General features: G+C 43.4%; 1 protein-coding gene across 1 annotated transcript in view; it reads right to left on the bottom strand.

The window, feature by feature from the left end:
* The window catches only part of ntrk3b (neurotrophic tyrosine kinase, receptor, type 3b), a gene marked incomplete at both ends in the record, with an annotated part of 250,628 nt that extends 225,461 nt beyond the window's left edge, over positions 1-25,167 (bottom strand). The window contains one exon of the mRNA XM_084052140.1: positions 25,001-25,167. Coding sequence (XP_083908266.1) covers positions 25,001-25,167 — 167 coding nt within the window. The remainder of the gene's footprint in view (positions 1-25,000) is intronic.
* Between the last annotated feature and the right edge of the window lie 1,032 nt (positions 25,168-26,199).

Raw genomic sequence — 26,199 nt, forward strand, 5'->3', positions numbered from 1 at the left:
GAGTAACCTTAGACTCAACCATTATTATGTAAATTCTGGACGGAATTTAGACTTGAATGAAGTGAAAGTGAATATACCGTATATTCCAGCAATGGGGGTAATGACATCTCTGAAATTCTGGATCTATGCATATTCAAAGATGCTAATATCACAGGCCTCGTGCCTCGCTCACTCAAAGCAAAGTGGTTTCATGTTTCAGCAAGTGTCTTTTTTTGCATACTGGACCAAGATAGGTTTGTGGGATTGGTTACATCAATAGCCAGCTGAGATTGTGAGTAAGCAGAGAAACTCCCCACCTCCAGTGTTACGGAGTGAAAAGGGTGCTCTGGTGGCACGTATTGCACACATAATCTGCGTCAAATTATATGCCTCCATCATCAAGAGTTTTTGTAGAGGGGGACTTTAAGAAATCTCCCCTTTATCTGAGCTCCTGTCAGACAGTCTGAGGCACATTCTGGCTCAAGAGCAGACAGGCGGCAGAATTAAGGTTTAATGCACATACTTTATGGAGTTAAGTCTCACCCAATTCCAGGATATGATAAATCTGTGTCTGTGGGGGTCTCTCTCGCTCTGCTGGAGAATTCAATTAACAAAAAAAAAGAGGACCAAAGCAATATTAGACAGCTGATCATAGAGACAGAGAGAGATGTAAAGAGAAAGATCTCCTGTGGCCTCACACGGCTCACAGTACTAATGAACCACCTGCCGCACTCTTCACTTGACTGATTGATTTGACAACTGCAGACAAATGTCAAAGATTTTTTGGGGTCTTTTTATGCCTTTATTATGGATGGGACAGTAGGCTGACAGGAACTGGGGAGAGAGATGGGGAGTGACACACAGCAAAGGCCGTCGGGATCGGGACTCGAACGCACGACACGCAGTCAGGCAACATTGTAGCCTAGGTGCCTGGACCGATACGCAAGCGGTCCAGGCCCATCCTCTTTTTCTTTCCTTTGTCATGACTAAAACTGAGAAGAGAGGCGGGAGAGGAGGTGCGAAGGAGAGGTAAGAGTGCTGGACAGGAGAGGGGGAGATCAGGAGGAGAGGAGTTGGGTTGAGTGGTAGTACCGAAGAAAGGAGAGGTCTCAAGATCTGTGGAAGGATCCACAGTCCGAGAGCTACAGACTAAAATGCTCTGTTACCGTTTAGTGGAAAGCGTGGGAGGAGGTGGGGAGGGGCGGAGAAATCTAGGGGAGGAGAGGAGGGGGATGGAGAAAGCAGTGGGGTGCAGAGAGGGTGTTACTGGCAGAGAAAGAGGAGAGGAGATCAATCAATCAATCAACCTTTATTCGTCACAAACAACTTTTTAAAAAAAAAGTAGAATTTTCTAAAATGCAGTGAAATGTATACAGGTCAGCCCCACGGATAGTGAGCAATAAAACAAGACAAACAGGACTAAACTAACCTAAACAATAAATAATCAACCACTAAAGCACTTAGGGGCACATTGCTTCATTTTCAGCCCACAATAATACATAAATGAAATGAGAGGAGACGAGAGGAGAGGAGACGAGACGAGAGGAGAGGGGAGGGGGGGGGGGGTTGACTCCTTGGAGATTGCTACTGAACAACCCACAAAGAACAAACTGCATACCGTACTGCAGTACGACACTCAACCTCTGCATGGGTCTTTTAAAAGCGTGGGTGAGTGGAGCAGCTCCAGCACAACTGTAATCTTCCACTGTTGACCACTGGGAGCCGAGGAAAGACAGGACATGTTTTTACATCACTTGCATCTTTTGAATCTCTTGAGTCACTTTGAATAAAGATGCGCTAACGCCCTCTGTTTCCACTTTATTCCCCTCGTCAGTCTGTTGCATACAGAATTTCTATGCTAGCCTCATGCGACACCTTTATTTCATGGGCTCTAAAGCAATACTAAATAAAAGATAAGATTTGGAATTGCATTCCATGAATATACCATGCTAGAAATATGCCCAAGTAACCACACACACACACACACACACACACACACACACACACACACACACACACACACACACACACACACACACACACACACACACACACACACACACACACACACACACACACACACACACACACACACACACACACACAAACACACACACACACACACACACCTTTTTCCTCCTTTGACAAGTGTATGAATAATTGATTCCTTCATTTTGAGGAAGAGGGACAGAAGTCCAAGCTCACAGTATTGTGTATATGTAGTAAGCCCTTACAGCTCCCAGAGCCATTGTCACATTCACATCACCCTGGAGAGACATCAGTCCAACGCTGTCATAAACACATCAGCCAAGAACAGAACAAGACGGAGCAGAATGGAGAGAAGAGAGAAGAGTACTCTCTCCTCTCCTCTCTTCAGAGTACAAAGTGAAGAGAGGAGAGGCTTCAGAAAGTTCTGAGCTGCCAGTGAAAAAGAGGTTTAGAGAAGAAGTGTTTTCAACTTCTTCCATATTAACATTTCTGAACAGGCCAGAGAGCATCTAGCCTCGCACAGGCAGCCTAAATCTCGCACGCTCACTTTTCGCTACAAGATGGTGGCGTTGCCAGTACTTCTCAATGTTTTTGGATCACGGCCACCATAAAACAATGTTCTGTACTCTTGGTGGATTTGGCTGGTAAGACTATATACAAGTGCCTTTCTGGCAATGGTATTTTATGTGTCATGCCGTGTATTAAGCTTTTTTATTCAAAACACTTCCAATCACCGGAGGGGGGTTCTTAAGATGGTTTTGGCTTGGGTCGGAATTAAAAGCCTGCATACACACAGACATCCTTGGTGCATAAGTGAATAACACCAGTATCGGGAGCAAGAACACCAGACTTCTGAACAGTTTTTATCTAGCAATGATCAGACTGAATTCAGTTTGAGCCGTTGCTCAAACTGAATTATGTTTTAATACCGACGCTCCTTTTATAACTAATCTCTAAATAATCATATGACTCTTAATCCACATAATTTTACATTCTTTTTTTTGTACTGCAACATTGATGAGCGTGCACAAATAAGTATTTCACCCACTGTTACTGGTAATAAATGGGACAATAAAGATTGAACGATTGATTGATTGATCGAGGTTAGTGGTCGTAGGATCGGTTTGTTAATGCAAAGGTCCCATGTTCTATTCCCTACTGCTCGATGAGGAAAGGGTCAGCACAGAGAAAACTGTTTCGTTATGCCATACTACACAACACCACTCAAATGGAAAGCACATGAAAGAGGCATGATCGGGTATGACAAATCATTATCTACTGTACTCATGACCTTATCACAACCGTACAGTATATGCAGCCCCATGTGTCCTGTGAATTGAACTCCCCTACCTCTTCATGCACTTGTAAGTCGTCACCATGACCGTTTAGTCAGCTCAAAGACTAAAACATAAAACATGAATTTAGACACCTGCCAAGGTATTGGAATAACCTTTGATAAAAATGCATTTCACAGAGATATAGCTGATTTATTTGGCTATTCTGCAAATGCCATCACGTAACCCTGATAACTGTGAACCTGTCTTGCACTGGCTCATTTGTCTTAAGAGTTCATGAGGGTTAATAGTGTGAATTCATCCCGGAATTCTTATATTATCAAGAGAACATTTTATTCCATAGATCAATGAAACTGTGAACATTTATGAAAAAAACATGAATAATGACCTCATTGGGTGTTACTGCTGGGAACATACAAGTTACTGTAAGTAGAATAAAATGTTACATTAATGAGAGCTATACTGTAGATATATTTTTAATTGGTGGAATGTATCAGAGGTGAGGTTGTTGAGCAAAGCTTTTTGTGCAGTTTATCTTATCTTTCCTCCGCTGATTCATTGTTAATCAGTTCCACTGAAGGCAGTGGCAGAATACATATTGTGGGTGATGTGTGGTCTTTCATTCAAAAGCTGGGAGAGTTGATGGCCTTTGGGACCCCTCCAGAGATCAATATACACACAGAGTGTAATTAATTCCATTCAGAGTGATCAGGTAAATGTGCTGTGAATTATGTTTTGTTAAAGATTTATTTTATCAGGGGAAAACAACACTGAAACTTATTTTTACAGTAACACCTACCCTGCTTCACACTGAAGCAGTTATACACATTCACTCCTGGGAGATACTCAGCACTGCCACAGGCTTCTATTGTGACAGGGAGCTGTCCAGTACAACCATAGTCTTCTACTGTTGGTCACTGGGAGCTGTCCAGTACAACTCACAGTAGCAGAGAGTAAAACATATGAGGTAGTGAAAACTATGGTGTTAAGGGCATTCAAATTGGTACCTGAAGCATATCGACAACGTTTTAGAAAATTGAACATCAAACGCATGTCGAATTTGTTAGGGATATGTTGGTCCAGCTTAACCGATGGTGTTTGGCATCAGAGGTTAAAACTTTTAAAGAGCTGTGTGACTTGATAACTCTGGAATGATTGGAAACTCTGGTACTGTGTACCAGCTAATATTGCTCCCTACATAAATGAGAGAAAAGTTAAAACACCTCAAGAAGCAGCCGTCTTGGCTGATGAGTATTATCACACAAAAATGCATTTGGTGAGGACTGTATGCATCAGACCAGTGGTCCAGGATGTAGGCCTACTGATAGAGATTTTGTGGGTAAAGGAGATTCAGATTTTGCTAAACTTGAGTCTAGTTCATGGAAACATGATGACCCTGAAACTTGTCATTATTGCCACGGTAACGGGCATTGGAAAAAGGATTGCCCTGCTATTAAAGCTAAAGACAAGTTGTCAGTTGGTGCACAAATAAAACCTGTCGCTTTGGGTTCTGTGTCTCTACCTGGTGGAAAGGCAGTTGCAGTGAACATCTTGAGAGATACAGGCGCACTACAAACTTACATCCGTCAAGCCGTAATTCCATTCTCCTCAGTTTCAGACACGGGTGATTTCATGTTAATGAGAGGTATTGGGATGAAAATAATTCCTGTCTCCTTGCATAGAATGATACGGAGCCCCTAAAGGGACATAGTGCTGATTTTTTTTGTGTGCAGAAAAGTAGTGCAGAAAACGATTCTGCACTATGTCACTTTAGGGGCTCCGTAGTATGAGGTTAGTCTGTGGTTACTGGGGAGGTGGTGGTGGGAGTACGTCCTGAGTTGTACGTCCTGAGTTGCCTGTGGAAGGGGTTGATATAATCCTTGGCAATTATCTTGCAGGTGATAAAGTGTGGGCTCTCTCTCCTCTTAAATAGGCTCCTACAGGTACCAAGGTTGCGGAGGGGGTGAGGTGGTGTTTGGTGGGATGGGTCAGGTATTGGTATGGTTCATAGTTACTGTCTGAGTTAATATTACAGAGTACCTGTTTGGTCTCCTCTCTTATGGGGGGGGGTGGCCCATCCCATTCTATAATCAACAAGGTTGTTCCAACCCATCGCTTTTTCAGACGGTCGGAAATACAGGCATCTGTAGCATAATGGGATTATTTACTTTTTTGATACAATACAGAAAAAGGCAAGAATTGATTGCGCCGATCTTCCCCTCTTAACAACAGTGTGAACACAGAGAGAGTGGCCCCCCTGCCCGCAGCTGTGTAGCGAGGGGCAGACGCGGCTAATGTGAGAGTAGAAGTCCGATCATGAACCTTTAATCCTCTGAAGTTGTCGACTCTTTTCACATAAAGTAACGGGTAACGCGGCCGTTAAAATATCAGTAACTATAACACGTTACCGATCTGGGAAAAACTGTTACAAGTTACCACAAAAGGTAGTTGCGTTACAGTAATGCGTTAGTCCCAACACTGGTTACTACAACAGTGTTGCGTCATACTAGCTAGTATAATATATGAGTTCTGTTCCCCATGGGGGGTTGTTATTGTTTATCTATCTCCCTGCTCTTAATCGTTAATATCTAATTGTGCTGAGCAGAGAGAAAAATGTAACAGAGCCTGAACGCCAAATTAAAATATTATATTCACACTTGTTTTTACATTCTATAAATAAAATATTGGTTTCAATCTATTTGTGAGTTATCTGACTGACACAAGGTGATGGCAATAGCACCTTGTGAAGGGTGCATAATAATGAGCCAGATCGATATATCAGTTATCATTTGACTTTTTTGACGACAGGTCTGTATTGGTCGGTACCTGCAAAATATGCAGCCGAAGTGTCCTGATTTTTAACCACTTTCAACCTTCCGTTCCTATTTGGGCCTGTCATTAGAACTGTAAGCGATAGTTTTCACAAGTCATATTTTTTCAAAAATAGCAGATCTACAGACTCACAACATGTCGCAACACGACACTTTGTGAGCCTGTAGATCGACTATTTTTTATTTTTTATTTATCTATTTAAGTTTTTCAAATTGATTATGCACTTTTTTTGACAAAATATCACTCAAAACATCGGTAACCGGTGGGCTAGGACTCTCCAAATTCGGAATCTGATAAATGCTATGACGAAACTTTCTTAATGACGTAATGACCATGAAAATAAAACAGTAACAGTAATCGCCCTGGACAAGCAAAAATCCAATACAGATACTGTTGTTATCATACATACTTTAGTACAATATGCTCTCTTCATCTACACTTATGCCAACAACACTTGATGATGTCTCAGAACACTGAAAGTGCGTCTAAAGGATGTCTTTGAGACACACAGCATGTATAAATAGCCTCAATTAGCTCTAATGGAACCTGATAGAAATCTCCACAAAGAGATCTCCTCTTGACAAAAGGTGCCATCACCGTCATCAGTGTGAAGGGGAGAAATTACAACAGCTCAATGTGTTTATCTTTTAAGGACCTTTAAAAAACAAAAGGGGATGTGATAAAATCTCCCACTGCTTTCTTTCCTTATTACATCAATCCCATCACATACAGCAGGCAGTGATCATTATGTCATCAGGATTGTCACACATCAACACTGCCTCTCTTAAATTAATTAGAATTCTAATTAGAATAACCCACAAAACACATTCATAAAGCTATTCTATAGCTCTCCTCTCCTTCCGGTTCATTTCAGCACAGCATCAATAAATCATTAAAATACAGTACGACTATTTTGTCTATTGCCCTCATTTGGTAGGAAGAACTGGAGGCAAGATAAATGTAATGATGCGAAGCCTGCGTAGCTAGTTCAGGCAGACAACTCAAAGTAGCGCCAACTACATCAGGTGATCAGTCAAATGCACGCTAAACCCAATTTGGGACGGGCTATTAATCACCTTTTTGTTTTTGTTTTTTCATTTCATTGCAAACCTTTATTTGTGCTCGAAAGGCACTGAGGTTACCCTCATTTACAGTGGCGACGACACCTGGTCTTTCTACTGCTCATTCTGTTTGCTGCTGCGTTATGTTTGTGCTATGCTGTGCTGCTGCCGTGATTGTGGGAGCTCCCACCACCACCTCAGCATCAGTGTTAATTTTGTCGACTAAGACTAAGACTAAAAGACTACGGTTTTGTTATTTAGTTGACTAAGACTAGACTAAGACTAAACAATTTCAGAATAAAATAGGACTAAAACTAAATGGTGTGTTATTCAAAGGACTAAGACTAAAACTGAATTTGCTGCAGTGTAATTGTTTTTGACTAAGACTAAAAGACTAAAAGACTACGGTTTTGATATTTAGTCAACTAAGACTAGACTAAGACTAAACAACAGGGAGTGCCTTGACACCGCAAATGGTATGCTTTTATGCTCAAGAAATAATTCTATGCCCAAATATGATGTATTTCAATCCATGAGTTGTGTGTACTGGAATAGCTAATGGTTTTGGCCTGTAACATTGGGTGCTATGTGAAACAGTCTTTTAACAGAGCTTGTCGAAGGACGGCAGGAGAACCCTGAGATGGAAGCAAGTAGCCGTCTATGGGAATCCATAATTTATCAACATGAACCACAAAGTTCACACCAGTCCAGACAGTGCTTTGCTACCAATGCAGTGTTTTTACACAGTCATCTAAATGGTTACACATAGAGCTTTTAGGGGCAGCACTAGCCTAGGGGTTTAGAGCAGCACCAGGGCCGGATTAACCCTTCATGGTGCCCGGGGCTACGACCGGTTTCTGTGCCCTCCGCGTTTTGTCATCTGGCGGGTGCTGCGGAAACTTTTGCGGGGTGACAGGTGCTGCTGACGATGCGTTTCTGCACCGCTTTAGCACTACTTTAGCAGCCCTACGACAATATTTTGGCGCTGTTACTTATATAGCACAGTCTTATTCTTTTTTCATTTTAGGCCAGGACATTTGGTGTCCCCCTGAGCCCCTAGAGCCTGTGCATTAAGTCGGGGCAGAGCAGCACATTGCCTTTGAGCAATTGGCAGTAAACCCCCAACTGCCTTTGTGGAGTGGTCCGGCAACCAAGATGTTTAATATCATTAACCTTTCACACCAAGACTGAAGCTCAAAAATGTTCTACAAGCAGAGTTGGGCAAATAGAAATGCCTAAAAGACAAAAACACACGCACATCCTGAAGTAACTAACTAGGCTGGGTGCTGGATTAAAAGTTCAACATGTGAAAAAGAGAAAAAAATAGAAAATATGCTCCTCGGAGCACAGGTCTCCGCCATTACTGTTCCTGATTAATCCTGTCTTACCTCACTTCAAAAGATATAAATGATCTTTTGAAGTGACATACCTATTTATAGGTCTCTATTTCATCATGCGTCTCGCTAGCCAATCAAAGCACACCCTTTCAACATATTGTCACGTGTCACGTGAAGCTTGACCAATGTTAGCTTGGTCAATGGTGGACACACGGAAGGACGAGAACGAAAACATAGTCTCCTGGCGGAGACAACTATTGCCCGTGGACACAGTGGTTAATCTCAAGTGCAAAGGGGCTACAGGGCTGACAAGAGCCTAGGACAGCCTAATAGAGCCTATTAGACTCTAGTATGGCATAGAACATTCTAGTCTAGCCTATTCCAGCTGGACCCAGCCCTTTATAGCCTAGTACAGTCATCTAACTACCCGCATACCCTAGGCTATTCTCCCACTGGGCTGGACTTGGGTGTGCTGGAATGTGCTGGGCTGTGCTGGGCTCTGGTGGGCTATAATGGGCTCTGGTGGGCTGTGCTGGGCTCTGTTAGGCTGTACGGGGCAGTACTGCACTATAGCCTAGACATGTTCATGTAAAACTATTGGCGGTGGACACAAACTCATGTAAAACTATTGCCCGTGGACACAGTGGTTAATGTCAAGTGCAAAGGGGCTACAGGGCTGACAAGAGCCTAGTACAGCCTAATAGAGCCTATTAGAGTCTAGTAAGGCTGGGCATAGACCACCCTAGTTTAGCCTATTCCAGCCGGACCCAGCCCTGTATAGCCTAGTACAGTCATCTAGCTACCCCCATACCCTATGCTATTCTCCCACTGGGTTGGACTTGGGTGTTCTGGAATGTACTGGGCTGTGCTGGGCTCTGGTGGAATGTAGTGGGCTCTGGTGGGCTGTGCTGGGCTCCGTTAGGTTGTACGGGGCAGTACTGCACTATAGCCTAGAAATGTTCATGTAAAACTATTGCCGGTGGACACAAACTCATGTAAAAAAAAATGTGCTCCTCGGAGCACAGGTCTCCGCCAGTACTGTTCCTGATTAATCCTGTCTTACCTCACTTCAAAAGATATAAATGATCTTTTGAAGTGACACACATATTTATAGGTCTCTATTTCAGCATGCGTCTCGCTAGCCAATCAAAGCACCCTTTCGACATATTGTCACGTGTCACGTGAAGCTTGACCAATGTTAGCTTGGTGGACACACGGAAGGACGAGAACGAAAACATAGTCTCCTGGCGGAGACAAATATAAAACCTTCGTAGGTCTGAGGAAGAGCCTGGTGGCTCGAAACGTTGCCAAATACATTTTGGCAACGTGGGAGCATCATATGGGTGTGTGGATGTTATTCTTTTCAAATAGAAATGTCAACAAGCTAAGGTGCATTGACCCAAATGTAGATCCATGAGATTTACAACTGCTTACATGCATAATCGACAGTATCAGCTCTAGACAGCAACCTGCAGCTTGTCAAAACTAGAGCCGATAACAAGTGTTGCTGTTCTACTCAGTATCCCAGCATGACAACAAACATAAGCCAAAGTGCATCATTTAACTAGGATTTCTCCTGTCTAATATGACTCCATACATTACATCAAAGGCAAAGGTTAAAGAGAACTGTAAGAGAAATATTCAGATTACCGTGCTAATGAGAGCCATAGATAAATGAGAAAATATGTGTTTGTCATGGACCACAGCAGAAATGTTACACTTAAAGAAAGAGGGGAGGGGGCGAGACGATAATAAATCAAACTTCCCAAAAAGACAAATAGTAGTCCCAACTGTTTATGTTAAAGGTTGGAGCTCATGATTAGGGATCACATTTCACATTAACAAATATCACATTAATATATTCCACTAAACAATTTCCCCTCTGTACCAGCAATACTTTTGGTGGTACAGAGATAAAGTTTGAAGTCAATTATTTTCCTCCATTTGACAGCTCAGACAGAGAGAGAAAAGAGGCCAACGCCAATACCATGAAAATACCTAGCATTTCCTCCAAAACAGAAAGATCAAAGACAACTTTTATATAAACATGTTTCTTCAAATAGGAGTATTGGATGATTGCCGTCAAAAAAAAAGAAATAGAAAAAGAAAAAAAGTCAACACCGTCATTGTTGTGGAAATGCTTTTCCTAGCTTCACACAATCTTAGATCAACACATCAACAGACAGAAAGAGAAACTGAAGGTTACTTCTGCATGATCCGATTTCTTTCTACAAATATTTTTTCTCAAATGCTTTCTCACACACACACACACACACACACACACACACACACACACACACACACACACACACACACACAGTTAAGATGCTGTCAGATTGACTGAAATACCTAAGTTGGTAGCCTACAGCAGTCTCGGACTAGCCTGGGACCAGACGAATCTGCCAGTGCAAAAAATAAATTGCCCTCTGCGATTTGGGTCTGGCACTGCTCCGTGGGGAATCCATGTCCTGCTCCCAAAGTCTGGGGTGACCAATGAGGGCCCAGTATTCAAATATGGGAGACTGTAATTAGTAGTTGGTTGTAGGTCTAACCAATTGCGTGCCGAGCCATTCTTTTGATTCAGCCCCTTGGGAAAAAAACGTCCTCATAGAAGCACCAGACTCATATCCACGCAGTGATATAGTCTGGCCACGCGAGGCTAGTCTCAGACAGGTATTAAAAGGGGTTCTCTGTTAAATGACTCCTTTAGCCTTGAAATGTTATTTGTCTGTTTTCTAGCTGAGATGTGCAACACAGAAACAACTTACTGCCAACTGTTCTCAGCCAACACACACACACACGCACAAATAAGTGCGAGCGCACGCACACACGCACGCACGCACGCACGCACGCACGCACGCACGCACGCACGCACGCACGCACGCACGCACGCACGCACGCACACACACACACACACACACACACACACACACACACACACACACACACACACACACACACACACACACACACACACACACACACACACACAGGTCTTAAGTTAAGGCATAAGACCTGGCGGTAATTGAGACGCACAAAATAGGGCCCTATGTGTCAAAGTGGTTGCTGTCTCACCATTTTGTCCCTATTTGCTTCCAACTTCCTACAGCTGTATCATGAAGTCAACATAGATGCATCTGTTTGTGCTAAATATTACAATTGTTACTACCAAGCATATTTTCTGTGTAAAGAAGCAAACGCATCAGCAGTGTTTGTTTGAAGTTTCTTAATTGGTATATTTAGTACAGGAGTAAGCATTAATCATTATTTTGTTTTCTTCTCCTTTCTATACACACCAACCATGCAGGACACAATGTGTGAGGCGCCACCTAGAATGTCATGCGAGACTCCAGTGTCCCATGAGCCCTTGCGTGAATTTTGGGCATCACTTCCTGTTGTCAGCCATTCAATTCATTTGAGTGATCAGTCAATAATAATGTGGGAACACAACCTGACAAATCAGAAAGGGTCATATTAGTCTGCCTACTTCCCTACATCTCCCTCCACACAGCTGATTCAAATTAACATCAATGTCTCTTGACACTTGCACTGTGTAGCCTAACTCCTGTCCTGTGTTTCATTCTGACTGGCTGCTGTTGCTGCTGTGACCAGTGTTGCCAGATTTTGCAAAAGAAACAAGCGGTCTATGAAAACAAGCCCAAAAGAAGCGACTAGGCTGTGTTTTTACCACTTTACATAGGCTATTTGAAAATAGCAGATCTACTGTACTAGCTCACAGTGACACATTGTGAGGTTGTAGATCTGTTATTTTCAAAACATATTGAGAATAAAGTGTAATATTCTAAATATGTTTGAAGCATTTTAACAACACAAATCTTGTATAGGGGTCCCTGGCACAAACTATTTTCAGATGGAGGTCCGTGGACAATTACATATTAATCTGGGGGTCCTTGACATGAAAAGATGTGGGAACCAAGTGGTTTAAACAACATTAGGAAGCTAACCCAAATAAGCAACTACACTTTAGAAACAAGCCCAAAACAACTACACTTTAGAAACAAGCCCAAAACAACTACACTTTAGAAACAAGCCCAAATAAACGCAACACTCTACTAACTACCAATATTTACAAGCAACTTTACATAAAAACAGGCCAAAAGTCGCTAATAATAAGCAGACATGGCAACATGTGACGCCTGAATATCTGCATGGGGATTACATGGTGCTTCTCATTCACTGCCAAGGACGAATTTGACGACTTTTTTTTCCAAAGACCCAGACTGCCAAGGACGACTTTGATGACTTTTCATGTTTTTTTGTGTTTCCATCAGATGGCGCTCTTCGCTAACACATGAGTGACCATTTCATCCCCAAATGCACACAGATCCAGGAGATCAAGTCATCCCAAGATTTACTGCTCCATTCACTTCCTGGAACGCCTCCTGTGTTCCTATTTTCAACGATCAGGGGATCGATCATACTGGAGATAAATATTCTGTGACTATTTGAAAAGGTAAGACAATTGAAAAATCGCAGGCAGTGGATGTAAGGGGCCATTTGGAATCCCCTCAAGGAACCATGAGGGTACCTGGACCACACTTGAGTGTTTCCAGTGAGCCAACATGCACAATATCAGCACCCTGACTCTGTTTGACTTAATTAGTATAATTGCTAAGACCTGTGAAGGAAGTAAGGAGGAGGCCCAATTTATTTCCAATATAGCTGCTGTGCATAGAGCCTATTTCATGTGGGGAATGTATGGTGTTTATTTTAGTTTAAGGTTTACATCTCTGTATAGGATAATAGTTAAAGGACAAGTACCTTTCCTGAATTAAGAACATAGTGAATGACTTCCCTGCAGGTGTTATGGTTGAGGCAGATTGCACGGAGGTGGTGATTGCTCACACTATAAAAGCAGTGGGCCTCAAGCCAGTAGATAGAGAGGTTAGGCTGGGCTGCTGAAGTTGAGATGAAGTTGTTTTTGTTTTTTTCTTCATTATTGATCATAGATGAGTTTTGGAAATTGGGTTTGGCCTAGCACTGGAAAAAAGAAAAATCACCTTTGGCAGCCAATCATGCATCCTGAGTCTGCCTTTACCACCTTCGTAGACATTTTGGCAAAGCATTACCACACTACTATCCACTATTAAATAGAAATATAGTCCTGTGTTTCAAAATGTGTAAACATTTTGAAAATGTACAGGCTTCAGACCATCTCATTCCACCGACACCTGCCTTCTCTATTTGACCGACTAAATCAAACGTAATTTACATTAACGACATGACATCAGAATGTGATCTGCACATTGCTCGCTGATAACAAACTGTCATTACACCAGGGTAAAACTGAATCCATTCTTTTTGGGTCCAAAATCAACCTCAGTAAGGCCACAGACTTTACGATCAGAGTGGGTGACAAAGTTATCACAAGGAAAGAAGAGATTACCTATCTGGGTTGTATTTTATTTTATTTGTTCTTACATTTTTATCCCACAATTTTATAACCCATTTTCTCACCCAGTGCCAATTGCCTAAGCAGTAATCCTGGGCACTACTCTCCCTCTGCCACCTGGGGAGAGCCCCGAACTGAGCTCATGCTTCCTTCAATGCATGAGGAGTGAGCAGGACGCTTCTTATCACCTGACAGGGAGGAGTTTCCCCGGCAGGACGTAGCTCGTGGAAGTAACACGTTATTCCAACCAGTTCCTTTCCCCTCCATCAGGCGCCCCGGCTGACAAGTTTTAGTCAGCGCCCCGGCTGACTGAAACTCCACACAGAAAGGCCCTTTCGCCCATTAGGGTATAGACAGATTTCCGCGCGACGTCATCACAGAGCAGAATGCGCAATCTGCGCATGCCTGGGGGAAAGGCGCGTTCGAAAATACAGCCCTGAACGGCAGTGAGCGCACTGGCCAATACAAACTAATAGGCGAGTGTGCTCCGGTGCGTAATTTCCAAACGCACCCATAGGCTTCCCCCTCCTCTGCGCGGTCATATTCCTCTCAATGTTTACTAACAGGAAACCTGTCTATGGGCACTGATGATGCGGAGCAGAGAACACACCCCCAGCGCCCACAGCATCCCCGGCATCTGGGTTGTATTTTAGATAACACTCTTTCCGGTGATAAAATGGTAACAAAAGTAATCGAGAAAGTCAACCAAAGAATACGATTTTTGAGCAGGATCTCCTCTTTGGTCAGTAGGAATGCACTGATGACACTAGCTGGAGCACTCATCTTATGTCATTTTGACTATGCATGCACCACAAAGGCACTAAAATCAAAACTACAGACCTCTCTAAACAAACTAATCAGACAACTACCTAGGACTCACCTAACCTCAGCTCATTATGTACTCTGTCCTCTACCCTGATCCACCCCACCCTAGCATAATGAGCAGGGCTTAGGTGAGTCCTAGGTAGTAGTAGTCTGATTAGAGTACAGCAACTTGCAATGGGCCTGATTTTCAAGATACTGAAGGGACCAGTGTCCATGTACCTGTCAAACTACTTCAAAAGAGTGAGAAACGCTCACGTGCACAACACCAGAGGGAGCTCCACTGATCTCATTCCCCCCAGATTCAGCACAAACACAGGGATGAATTAATTCTACTTTTATGCCACCAACCGTGGAATACCCAACCACCAGCAATGTTGCGTATAAAGTCGATTGAATGGGCGTTTATCCAGAATCTGCCTGTTCCGAACCTGCAAGCATTTCCAACAGGCATTGCACTAGTATACACTTTTGGTATGAATGGGTTGATATGGAAAATGTTGAGCCAACAGAATCACCTCACTCATCAACTCTGAGCAACCAAGGACAATCAATCCCAGCTGCTATTGCGTGTGCATGTGTGTGTGTGTGTGTGTGTGTGTGTGTGTGTGTGTGTGTGTGTGTGTGTGTGTGTGTGTGTGTGTGTGTGTGTGTGTGTGTGTGTGTGTGTGTGTGTGTGTGTGCGCGCGTCCCACACACACAGATTTTCCTCATCCTCAATTCGTCATCAGCTTTCCTCACAATGTGTGTGTGTATAAGGTGACAGTGTAGGACAAGTGATGGGAAAAGTGTAATCTCTCTCACTCACTCTCCAGCTAAAAAGCAGGATATTAGAAAACACCTCACACTGTAAAATCCAGTGTATTAATTTAACTATGATAGTGTACCACACCACACAACTGGAAATAATAGCATAACAGCAGTGGAATAGATTTGGATTGGATTGATTAACCCCCCCCCCCACTCTCTCTTTCCATTTCCATCTTTTCTACCCTCCATTCATTTCTTGCCTGCCCTCGATCCACTCATGCTTCAATTATCTAGCCGCTATTTATAAATGGGTGATTGCCATCCATCTGTTGGTGTTGTGTCTCTGCGTATGCTCATCGTGTAAGAGGTCATTCTGTGTCCTGAGCAGACCTGAGTAAAGTCTTACTGTGCGGCCAATATAGGAGCTGCCCAGTATGACCACAATCTTCTACCACAGAGCAGTGATTTTCCTTGCTTGCGTCACAATCTGTTGTTTCAACACATTCTGCTCTGACCTTCCTGACCAAGGGGGGGGGGGGGGGGTGAGATTGAGTGAGTGAGTGAGTGAATGAGTTTGTGTGTGTGCATGCATATGTGCGTGAGTGTGTGCATGTGCGCGAAAATGCACAAGTAATAGTTTATTATTATGATGATGATGATTAATCCAGCCCTGTGAATGATGTCTCGCTACATACTGAAAAGCTTTGGGTTACAAGGACATTACTTCTGCTCACTAATGGGAGAACCATTACACCTGCATCCATTAGAGAAGCCTCGCCTTTAATATATAATCCCATGATATAATCCCACTATGATTCCCAAATAATCAGTATGTTTACTTGGATGGCATATCTGAAATACTGACTTACATGTTGGTTATGGCTTCTGGTTATTCAGGATAGGCTGTTGATGGTATATCACCACTGTCGGGCAGAATTATTTTATCTCCATATTTCATCTTTTTGTGTGTTTTTACATTTTTCATGTCGTATTACATTGTCAAGCAAACATAAAATAAAGATAAAATTGCCGATCTACACACCCATCCAACACGCTGTGAGCTTGTAGATTGGCTATTTTCTCGATTTCTGAGACTAAAATGACATGCCCAAAATAGGTTGAAAGTGGTTACGTCTGTCTGTGGGGTTTATACATATTTAACTAATGAAAAGTAATAATAAGAGCGTGTAACTAAACAATAATTACATTGGATCCATTGAAACAAGGGTAAAAGTCAATATCCCTGTTACAGTATGTGTCAGCAAATAAACCTATTTTATATGTTCTCAGAAGAACAGGCAGAAAGGTGGTTTCAGTGTGAACTGTCCATGTTCTTAATTGACCTCATCTACAACTGTAAGCGGTTGCTGTGAAAATGAGGTGATGTTCTCTCCTCCGCGTCATCAGTGCCCAATCTGCCCATACCCTAGGTGAGGTTGGCGAAAGGGCCTTTCTGTGTGGAGTTTTCATGTTCTCCCCGTGTCCCCAAGGGTAGATACCCTCACAAAAACATGCAATAATCCTGGTCTCTATACTCCCTCCCCCTGGTCAGCCGGGGCGCCTGATGGAGGGGAAAGGAACTGGTTGGAATAACGTGTTCCGTTGACGTGCTACGTCCAACCGGGGAAACTCCCCCCTGTCAGGTGATAAGAAGTGACCTGCTCACACCTCATGAGTTGAAGGAAGCATGAGCTCAGTTCGGGGCTCTCCCCAGGCTGGCAGAGGGAGAGTAGCGCCCAGGATTACAAGCTTAGGCATTGGCAAAAAAAAATGGGTTACAAAATCGTGGGATAAAATTTTGAGTATGTTTCATAACTCCTGTCGGCAACACAGTAAAGTACTGAGTGTGTTAACTCAGCTAAATATTATATTTGAAATACGCAACCGTAAATAGTATAACAGGTTTACAAGTTTCCGGGTCCCATAATACTGGAATGTTCCATAAATATTCCAGGTGGCTGAGAAAACTGCTTATCTGGGTTTTTGTATAAACAGGATATGATGTTTATGGACCAGCGCATAATAACACGTTATTTTGGTGTGTAAGCCAACATCATCAATAGATAGTTTGCTCCGTTTACAAGGAATGGTCTGGTACTGTAGCTGGTTGGTTGACAGATATTAACCATTAAGACCAGGGAAAGCATCTGTGTCATTTTTTTATTTATTTGGCTATTAAAAGCTCATAGCGCGGCACAGAGTGCTACTCAAATCTTTGAATATATATATATTTTTTAAAGCGAACATCTGAAAATGTCTTCTAAATGTTTTTGAAAAAAACTTATGTTGCTATAATATCAGTGGTTCTGAAACTTTTTTCATGTCAAGGACCCCACAAAATGATATGTATTTGGTCGTAGACCCCCATCTCAAATTATTTTGTTCCAGGGACCCCCAAATATTTAAGTTACAAATGTTCGCTTTAAAAAATATATATTCAAAGATTTGCACAAACTTTCCACGATTTAAAAAAAAAACTCTACAAGCTCATAGCGCGGCACTCGGTGCTGCGCTATGAGCTTGTATACTGTATCTGCTATTTTTGAATAGCTAAAGAAATCTCTGACCCAGATGCGTTCCCGGTCTTAATGGATTCATATTATGTTGAGTAGCTGGCTTTCTTATATGACACTTGCATCCATACACATGGTGGAGGCAAGGCAACAACCTGCTCATCGGAAAGGAGTGAAGAGACAGTCTTGCACAAGAAAACTTCCGGCTCCCAAACGGCTGCTCTACCTCCTGAGCCACCATCGCACATTTCTAATGCAACCCACCAACTGTGGGTTGCAAGAAGCCTATCTTTGCAGATAAAAGGATTGTATGAAAGGAAAAGGATTTGAATTATAACATCCTGTTCAAAGTATTGCCTGCAGTGTGTTACACAGGACACAAGCTGGATATGTTTTTCATTAATCCTAACTTGAAACTGGCTTTAGACTGGTTTCCCACAATGCATTATGAAGGTTAGGCTTCTTCATCAGTATTCATCTACTAAAGTGTGTGCCTGATGGAACTGTAGATGAGGAGGGATGGAGGGGTGAGGAGGGATGAGAAGGTCAGAGACATGTGGGAGTAGGGAAAGGTTGAATGGGGACGAATGGACGTGATGACACAAATAGGGGAGGGGGAGGTCAGGAGAGGTGAGGAGGAGGAAGAGGAAGGGAGAGAATTCTCCCAAGTAATTTCTTCTTATTCTTCAGTAGAGATCAGTTCAAGTCAGATAAAAGTGAAAGTCGTCTTGGCTGCACATGGATCACATTTTCCTTCGACCAAACTCAGTCCCCCAGGGTGACATCAGAATCAGAGATGCTTTATGGACCCTTTGCACAGCAGCCATTTTGACTGTGGCCGTGCTTCATTTAAGTGTTTCTATGTGCCAGCATTACGTTAACTGCTCAGGAACTAAATGAAACACATCTACAATTCATCTTATTACCTCCAGCGTGTTGTGTTTGCCAGGCAAAACTAGACTACGTCATGAGGCTCACAGATCTAAACGCTCATAAGTCCTGTAACGATCCACCATCACACTAATGTAGTAACATAGGACTATTGACAAAGTACATAGACATTCAGCCCTTGTATATTGTATAGTATAGTGCAACATGACATTGGGGGATATCACTCCATGAAAATACTGCACTAAAATAACAACACACCAAAGCTCTCTCGTTTGTGTTCTTTCTCACCTGTGTGTGTCTCTGTGTGGTTTGCCACACTCTCTCTCTGTGAATAAATGCGTACACATGATAAGGACTGCTGTGTGTATGCCCATCAAGAAGAGAAATGTGAAAAGAAATCATTCAGTTGTCTTCCGTAAATTGACATAATATATCTCTTTTGCTTCTTTCTCCAATTCTCAAATGGTGGCAGGCGTGACCTAGTTTCCTACACAGAAGACAGAGGCTCATGCAAACTTGATGATATGCTTATAACTGAGAAGCAGTCTGTATTATACTGCCTGCACTACAGTAAGTGTTCAAGTTACAGTATGTGTTTAAGCTACAGTATGAAGATTGTAGCAGCACAACACCCCCCCCCCCCACACACACACACACACCAACGACTGTTCAGATTCCTTCCCCGTTTCACACTCCTCTCCCACATGCACGTGCATGTGTGGCGCTCACTCAGTCTCACACGCACGCACGCACGCACGCACACACGCGCAAACACACACCAACTTTACCCAAACGACTGTTAAAATTCCTTTCCTGTTTCTCGCTCCTCACCCACATGTGCACACGCACGCACGCACACACATACACATGCACACACACCCATGAACGAACGCACACATATATGCTCTCTCTCTCTCTCTCTCTCTCTCTCTCTCTCTCACACACATGAGCACACTTTGCACTCTTGTCTTTACATTTGTAACTGTCTTATTGGTATTTGTAAAGCACTTTGAGCTACACTCTGTACAAGAACGGTGGGATACACATACAGCTCATTGTTGTGACTAACTTTATTATTTATTCAGTCCACCATGCTGAGAGAACAGAACCCTGCTGTAATGAAGCAAAACTAAATCAATTAGGCAAAAAAGTTCCCTGTTGTAGGTTCAAAGGTAATACATAAATGTGCCAGCATGCATGCCAGCATGCATGCCAGCGTGCGCGTGCCTATGTTTCTGCGTGCCTGCAGGCCTGCGTGCATATGTGAGTTTGTTGGTTGCATTTGCCAAAGAAACCTGTTCTACACAGCACGTTCAAAGGATTTCAACCAGGATATTCGAGCCCCAGCCAAATTTACAAGATCCTCTCTCATCTTTAGGGTTGCTAGGAGCACAATGTCTTGGAGCCTGTATTGTGTGTTATGCAACGATAATAACACTCACACCACCAGGATCTGGATGGGTTTGGTAAAGTAACAAGAAGACACACAGTATGACTTCTTGCAGTCTCGACTCTCGGGAGCTTGAGAAGCCACCATTCAACAAAAATAATGAACCTGAAAACCGGACCACACAAACGTCACCTTCTACTCTAATGCTCATGGGAAATGTAGTAAGTAGTACAACGTATTATAGCTACAGACAGAGCAGCAGCATAATTTACACAACAATAGGCCAGATCATGTTGAATTACGAAAAGGAATTAGCTTCTGTGAGGGTAGTCGCCTCAAGTTTGAAGACGAAGAAAAGAATGGTTGAAAATGTGTGATCCCTATGATTACCTGCTTAAAACCTTTACGAACGAACGCACACATGAGCTATATTATGTACTTATAAGCAGAGCATTAACTATGAACAATTAACACTGACAAATCTCCATATTTGTCCGTCTGTCTGTCTGTGTCCCTTTTATGCCCATATATGGAGATCTCTGATGTCATCCATATGAAGCCATAGTACTGACGTCATAGACTGGCCTCCAAGTACTATGATAATAGGTACTGCACTAAGTGCTACAGTAAGTGTACAACGGACCGTACTCTGACAACGGGTTCAACGGGTATTGCATAACCGGAGGGGCACGCGTTCCCAACAAATATGAACCTAGTCTAGGTCTGAGAACGCCCCGTCCCCCCAGGGTCAGAGCTTTGTCCTGTGGACCACCAAGAGGTTGGCATCACTGGACCTGAGAGAGCAGGAGGGCCCATGGTGGTGAAGGAGGTTGGAGAGGTAGGGCAGAGCATGAATGGAGTTGTCTACAGTGGTTCCCAAACTTTTTCGCTCAAGACCCAAAAGAGAAATTAGATGTTTGCCCGGGACTCAAACTAGTGAAAATAGCAGATCGTTGTGAGCTTGTTTATCTGCTATTTTCACTACTTCTTAAATTGTTTTTAATTGATGAAAAGTTGTGATTTCTTTGTTTCAACTTTTTGAAATCTGTTTTTCTGTTTTTTTATGTAGGAAACAGAAAAAAAGGAGATACTTGCGACCCATAAAAATGTGTCCGCGACCCAAAGATGGGTCCCAACCCACTGTTTGGGAAACAGCTGTCTACAATGGCTAAAACTGTATAATAGGATGTACAGTATAGGATATATGCAGGAAGGGATACAAACACAATGGGTCCTACAATAGATTACCATTGGGTCTCCCAGATGGTCGTAATCAAATGGTCATGAAATGGCATATTTGTAACACTTGTAGTCAGGGCATTGTGACGCTGTAATGGACTAGTAATATAAGGGAAAATTGCAGAAACATAATTGCATTTAGAATCTGATAAAATTGTAAATTGTAACTGAATGGGGCCGCATTAGCAATGTACTGAAGAACAGGCAGCTATGGTTCTAAATCTAAATTTAGGTTATGCTTGCTATCAAGTCATTTGAAAGAATGGGGTATACTGCTGCAATGTGTTTAGAAGGCCTGTGTTCCTCTAACTTATTCAGTGTCAAGTGCAGGCAGTTGTGTGACATCAGCCATGAGCAAGGCCCTTCACAGAAAATCACATACTCAACAAGAGAATATTTGAAACACTCAGATGAACATCAGTGGCAAGACATCTAATAACAGCAGAACAGCAAAACACCAACCGACAGACGTGTAATGCCCCACCACAACATCTTTTTTTACCACCGGCACCTATACAGCCAGAACCCCAGCATTTAGAAAGAGATCAGGATCTGAAACCAGCTCCCTGGAACTTAAAAACAGCTTGAGACCTGAAGTTACAGCTTTGAACGTATAGCCAGACTCCCAATTTCTAGTGTGAGAGGGGCTGCTGCAACAGCCTTCAGCCTTTCTAGCTGTGGACTAGAAACTTCAGACCTGCACGCACGCACGCACGCACGCACGCACGTACGCGCGCACGCGCACACACACACACACACACACACACACACACACACACACACACACGCTTCTAACCTGAAGTTAGCTCCCTACCACTTACTGTAGTCAGCTTCAGGCCCCCAGTACTTCAAAAAGCTTCAAAACCTAGAGCCAAATGGATGTGATAATACTTAGTAGATTATGTGTAGATCTCCCCCCCAACCACATGGACAGTTTTTTCTATTATAAATATTGTAATGTAATGACCAGTGGTGTTCTCATCCAAAAGGAGAGCCATGGCAACAGCTTTGGCTTGGAACACTATTGCATAACATACCAAAACAAATCAACCCAACTGAAAAGAGGGAAATGGGCTTGCAAAAACTACACGTCACTCATGGCCAACACATCACATTCATAATAATCTATTATCCCCCCAACGCATAGCACATAATAAATCTATGCCCCCCATGCATTCCCAATGCCATTGCACATAATAATGAAATAATAAGCACAATAAAGCAATAACTAACACTGAACGTGCCCCTGTGCATGATGGGATTCTCCCCCAGCCACTAATAGCCCAAGACGTTATGGTATTATTTGGCAGTACTATTCATGCCAATAATTCAGTCTGAATAGTGAAAAAACTATTATCTGGCCATGTTAGCCAGTTCTTTTGGCTGCAGCACAAACCATTAAACAGCTCCTCGCTCCTGCTAGGAAAACCCAGGACGTACTGGGTTTTCATTTGAAGAAAAATCTCTCTCTGTTCCTCGGAAAACAAGTGAAATGAGACATCACGCAAGAGGAAATGTAACCATCAAAGAAAAAAGTAGAGATGAGAGATGGCGGGAGGGACATGAGAAAGACAGGGATTAAAAAAGGGAACAGTAAAAAGGAGAAATAGACGGAGGGAAGACTGGGAGAAACGGGCCGAGAGGGAGACAAGCAAAAAGGAGTGCCAGAAAGAGGGAGAGACAGAATAAAGCCTCATTTACATTTCTGCGTGTCGCGTTTTTTTTCTTTTTTTACTTTAGCTTGACAAATCTGTTCTTTTCGGCGAGTGGCGTGGTCGTATGACAAAATCTAATTGGAGGAAAAGAACGATGAAAAGAGGGGAGAGACAGCTGGGCGGGGGGAGAGACACACAGGGAGAGAAAAGGAGAAATGGTTTAAACACAAAACTACCAGAGTACCATCTAGCGGCATCACATAGCGGTGGAACTGCTCCACAAGAGTTAAGACGTGTCTCCTAAAATGGAAAATATATGAAAAGTGGCCAAGTGACAGGGAAAGAAAATCTTTTCTCTCTCTCTCTGTGTGTGTGTGTGTATGTGTGTGTGTGTGTGTGTGTGTGTGTGTGTGTGTGTGTGTGTGTGTGTGTGTGTGTGTGTGTGTGTGTGTGTGTGTGTGTGTGTGTGTGTGTGGTTAAGAAATGGAGGGATGATAGCTGGTGAATCACCAAACTCTCTTATGTAAAGCACGTCTGTCTGCCTCTCTCTCTCTCACTCTCTCTCGCTCTCTCTCGCTCTCTCTCTCTCTCAAGCACGTCTGTCTGCCCCCCCTCGCTCTCTCTCTCAAGCACATCTGTCTGCCTCTCTCTCTCTCTCTCTCTCTCTCTCTCTCTCTAACTGCAGTCTTATTTTAAGGCAAAAAAAAAGAGATGAGATGCAGCTCTTTTTTTTCTTGACTTTTCAAGAAAGGAGCTCTTTGATGTCAGCGCCTGGCAGGAAGGATCTCCTCAAACGAATCTCATTTGGAAGAAAATGAGGAGAGAGAGAGAGAGAGAGAGAGAGAGAGAGAGAGAGAGAGAGAGAGAGAGAGAGAGAGAGAGAGAGAGAGAGAATGCACTTTTTTGGGGGGGGAGACATAGCGATTCTCACCACCATTGCTGTATTTTTAACAAGCACTTTTTACTGTAAAGAAATAAAGATTAAAAAACAACTCCTATCCACCCCCTGTCTATCCATCTTTCTATAGTTTGCCCAATTCCTTGTATTCTTTCTGAACATACAGTACCTCACCAATAAACAGACTCATTAGAGGATGCAAATGGTTGGCTTTTCATCACCATCATCCTGGCAAATTAAAAATGGTTTCAAATGTGGTTGAGGGAGACAGGGGCACAGGGGGGAGAGAGAGAGAGAGAGAGAGAGAGAGAGAGAGAGAGAGAGAGAGAGAGAGAGAGAGAGAGAGAGAGAGAGAGAGAGAGAGAGAGATGGGGGGGCTTTAGTCTGGTGAGAGGGGCTGCTGCAACAGCCTTCAGCCTTTCTAACTGTGGACTACTGTAGCCCTGCAGAACACAGAGATTACATAGGTAAAAAGGAACAACTTTAATTGGACACACACGCACGCACGCACACACGCACACACGCACACACACACACACACACACACACACACACACACACACACACACACACACACACACACACACACGTTAGTCATGGCAATGAAATATCTAGGCTTCGCCTAAAACATCAGATTTGACACTAATTATCCACACATCTGTGAGCCTATATGTAAAGGGTGTGCTGCTTTTGAACAGCTTTGATTTGAGTGTAGTACCGTTTTGGCTGCTAAGAAATAGGAGCTGTCCTTGGTGCTACTTAGAACGGGTAAGTCATTTAGATGGAGGGAGAAAACTGTTTCTCTTACACACACACACACACACACACACACACACACACACACACACACACACACACACACACACACACACACACACACACACACACACACACACACACACACACACACAGTATATGGACCTATTATTCACTTACATGGAGGTGATGTTTTTGAACAGGTCCTCTATGTCCACCACTGCACTGTTACTCCCGTTGCTGCCCGCCTCCTGCAGGGCGAGCAGCGGGAAGAACCTGCTGCTGTCGGACTTGTTACAGTGGATCTCCGTCTGGGAGCAGGAGCAGGACGGAGGACAGTCCAGCATGGAGGAGGAGGAGGAGGAGGCTGAGGAGGCAGCTGAGGAGCCCCGGTGCTCCTGGACCAAGCAGCTCAGCATCAGCAGGAGGAACAGCACTTCTCCTCCTTTCCATCTCCACCGGCAGCAGATGATGAAACGACCCGAATAAAAGCGTACATCCATATCTGTATGTTTGTGTCTGTGTGTAGATCCTTGGTGTCTATGGAGATCCTTGGTGTCTATGTAGATCCTTATTGGTGTCTATGTAGATCCTTGGGGTGGGGGTGGGGGTTGTGGTGGGGGGGGGGTGTCTTCTCTCCACGACGTCCTCTCGTTAGTAAAATATAACAAAATTATGTTCGAAAAAGATATATATATCAGGCTATACAGCCTATTATAGCCTAAGGAATAGTGCCTTGGATGCCGATGAGTGTGTCAGTAAGCGGCTGTGTGTGTGTGTGTGTGTGTGTGTGTGTGTGTGTGTGTGTGTGTGTTTGTGCGCGCGCGCACGCGTGTGCGTGTGACCGAGTCAATGCGTAATGTACTTATCCGTAGTGTACAACAACGATAGCAGTGTCCTTGTTGCGTGCGTTATGACGACCAGAGACCCGACATGGACACGTAAATATAATAAGGACAGACAATTAATTAAAACATGCAAATAAAACAAAAATTAAAGTCCGGCGATGGTGAAATAAATCCGTGCGTCGTTGCGCTGCTCATCGTTCAGGTTGCATTGTGCTGTCTTCTTCTTTTAAGCGTTAAAATCCAACTTGACGCGGTGGTCGTCGCTCCGAGGACCAACGAGACGACTGACTGCATGGCGAGAGAGAGAGAGAGAGAGAGAGAGAGAGAGAGAGAGAGAGAGAGAGAGAGAGAGAGAGAGAGAGGGGGGGGGGGAGAGAGGGAGAGGGGGGAATTGAATTTAGAGAGAGAGGGAGGGGGAGAGCACGATGGAGTATGGATGGACTGAGCGAATGAAGACCAGAAGTTGGTACCTACTGGTTCCCAAACTGTTTAGCTCGATCGAGACCCAAAAGAGAAAGTCTCCCAAGGACC

Source organism: Gymnoscopelus microlampas, assembly GCF_963454915.1.
Source record: "Gymnoscopelus microlampas genome assembly, chromosome: 1".
In the NCBI taxonomy this organism is placed as follows: Eukaryota; Metazoa; Chordata; class Actinopteri; order Myctophiformes; family Myctophidae; genus Gymnoscopelus; species Gymnoscopelus microlampas.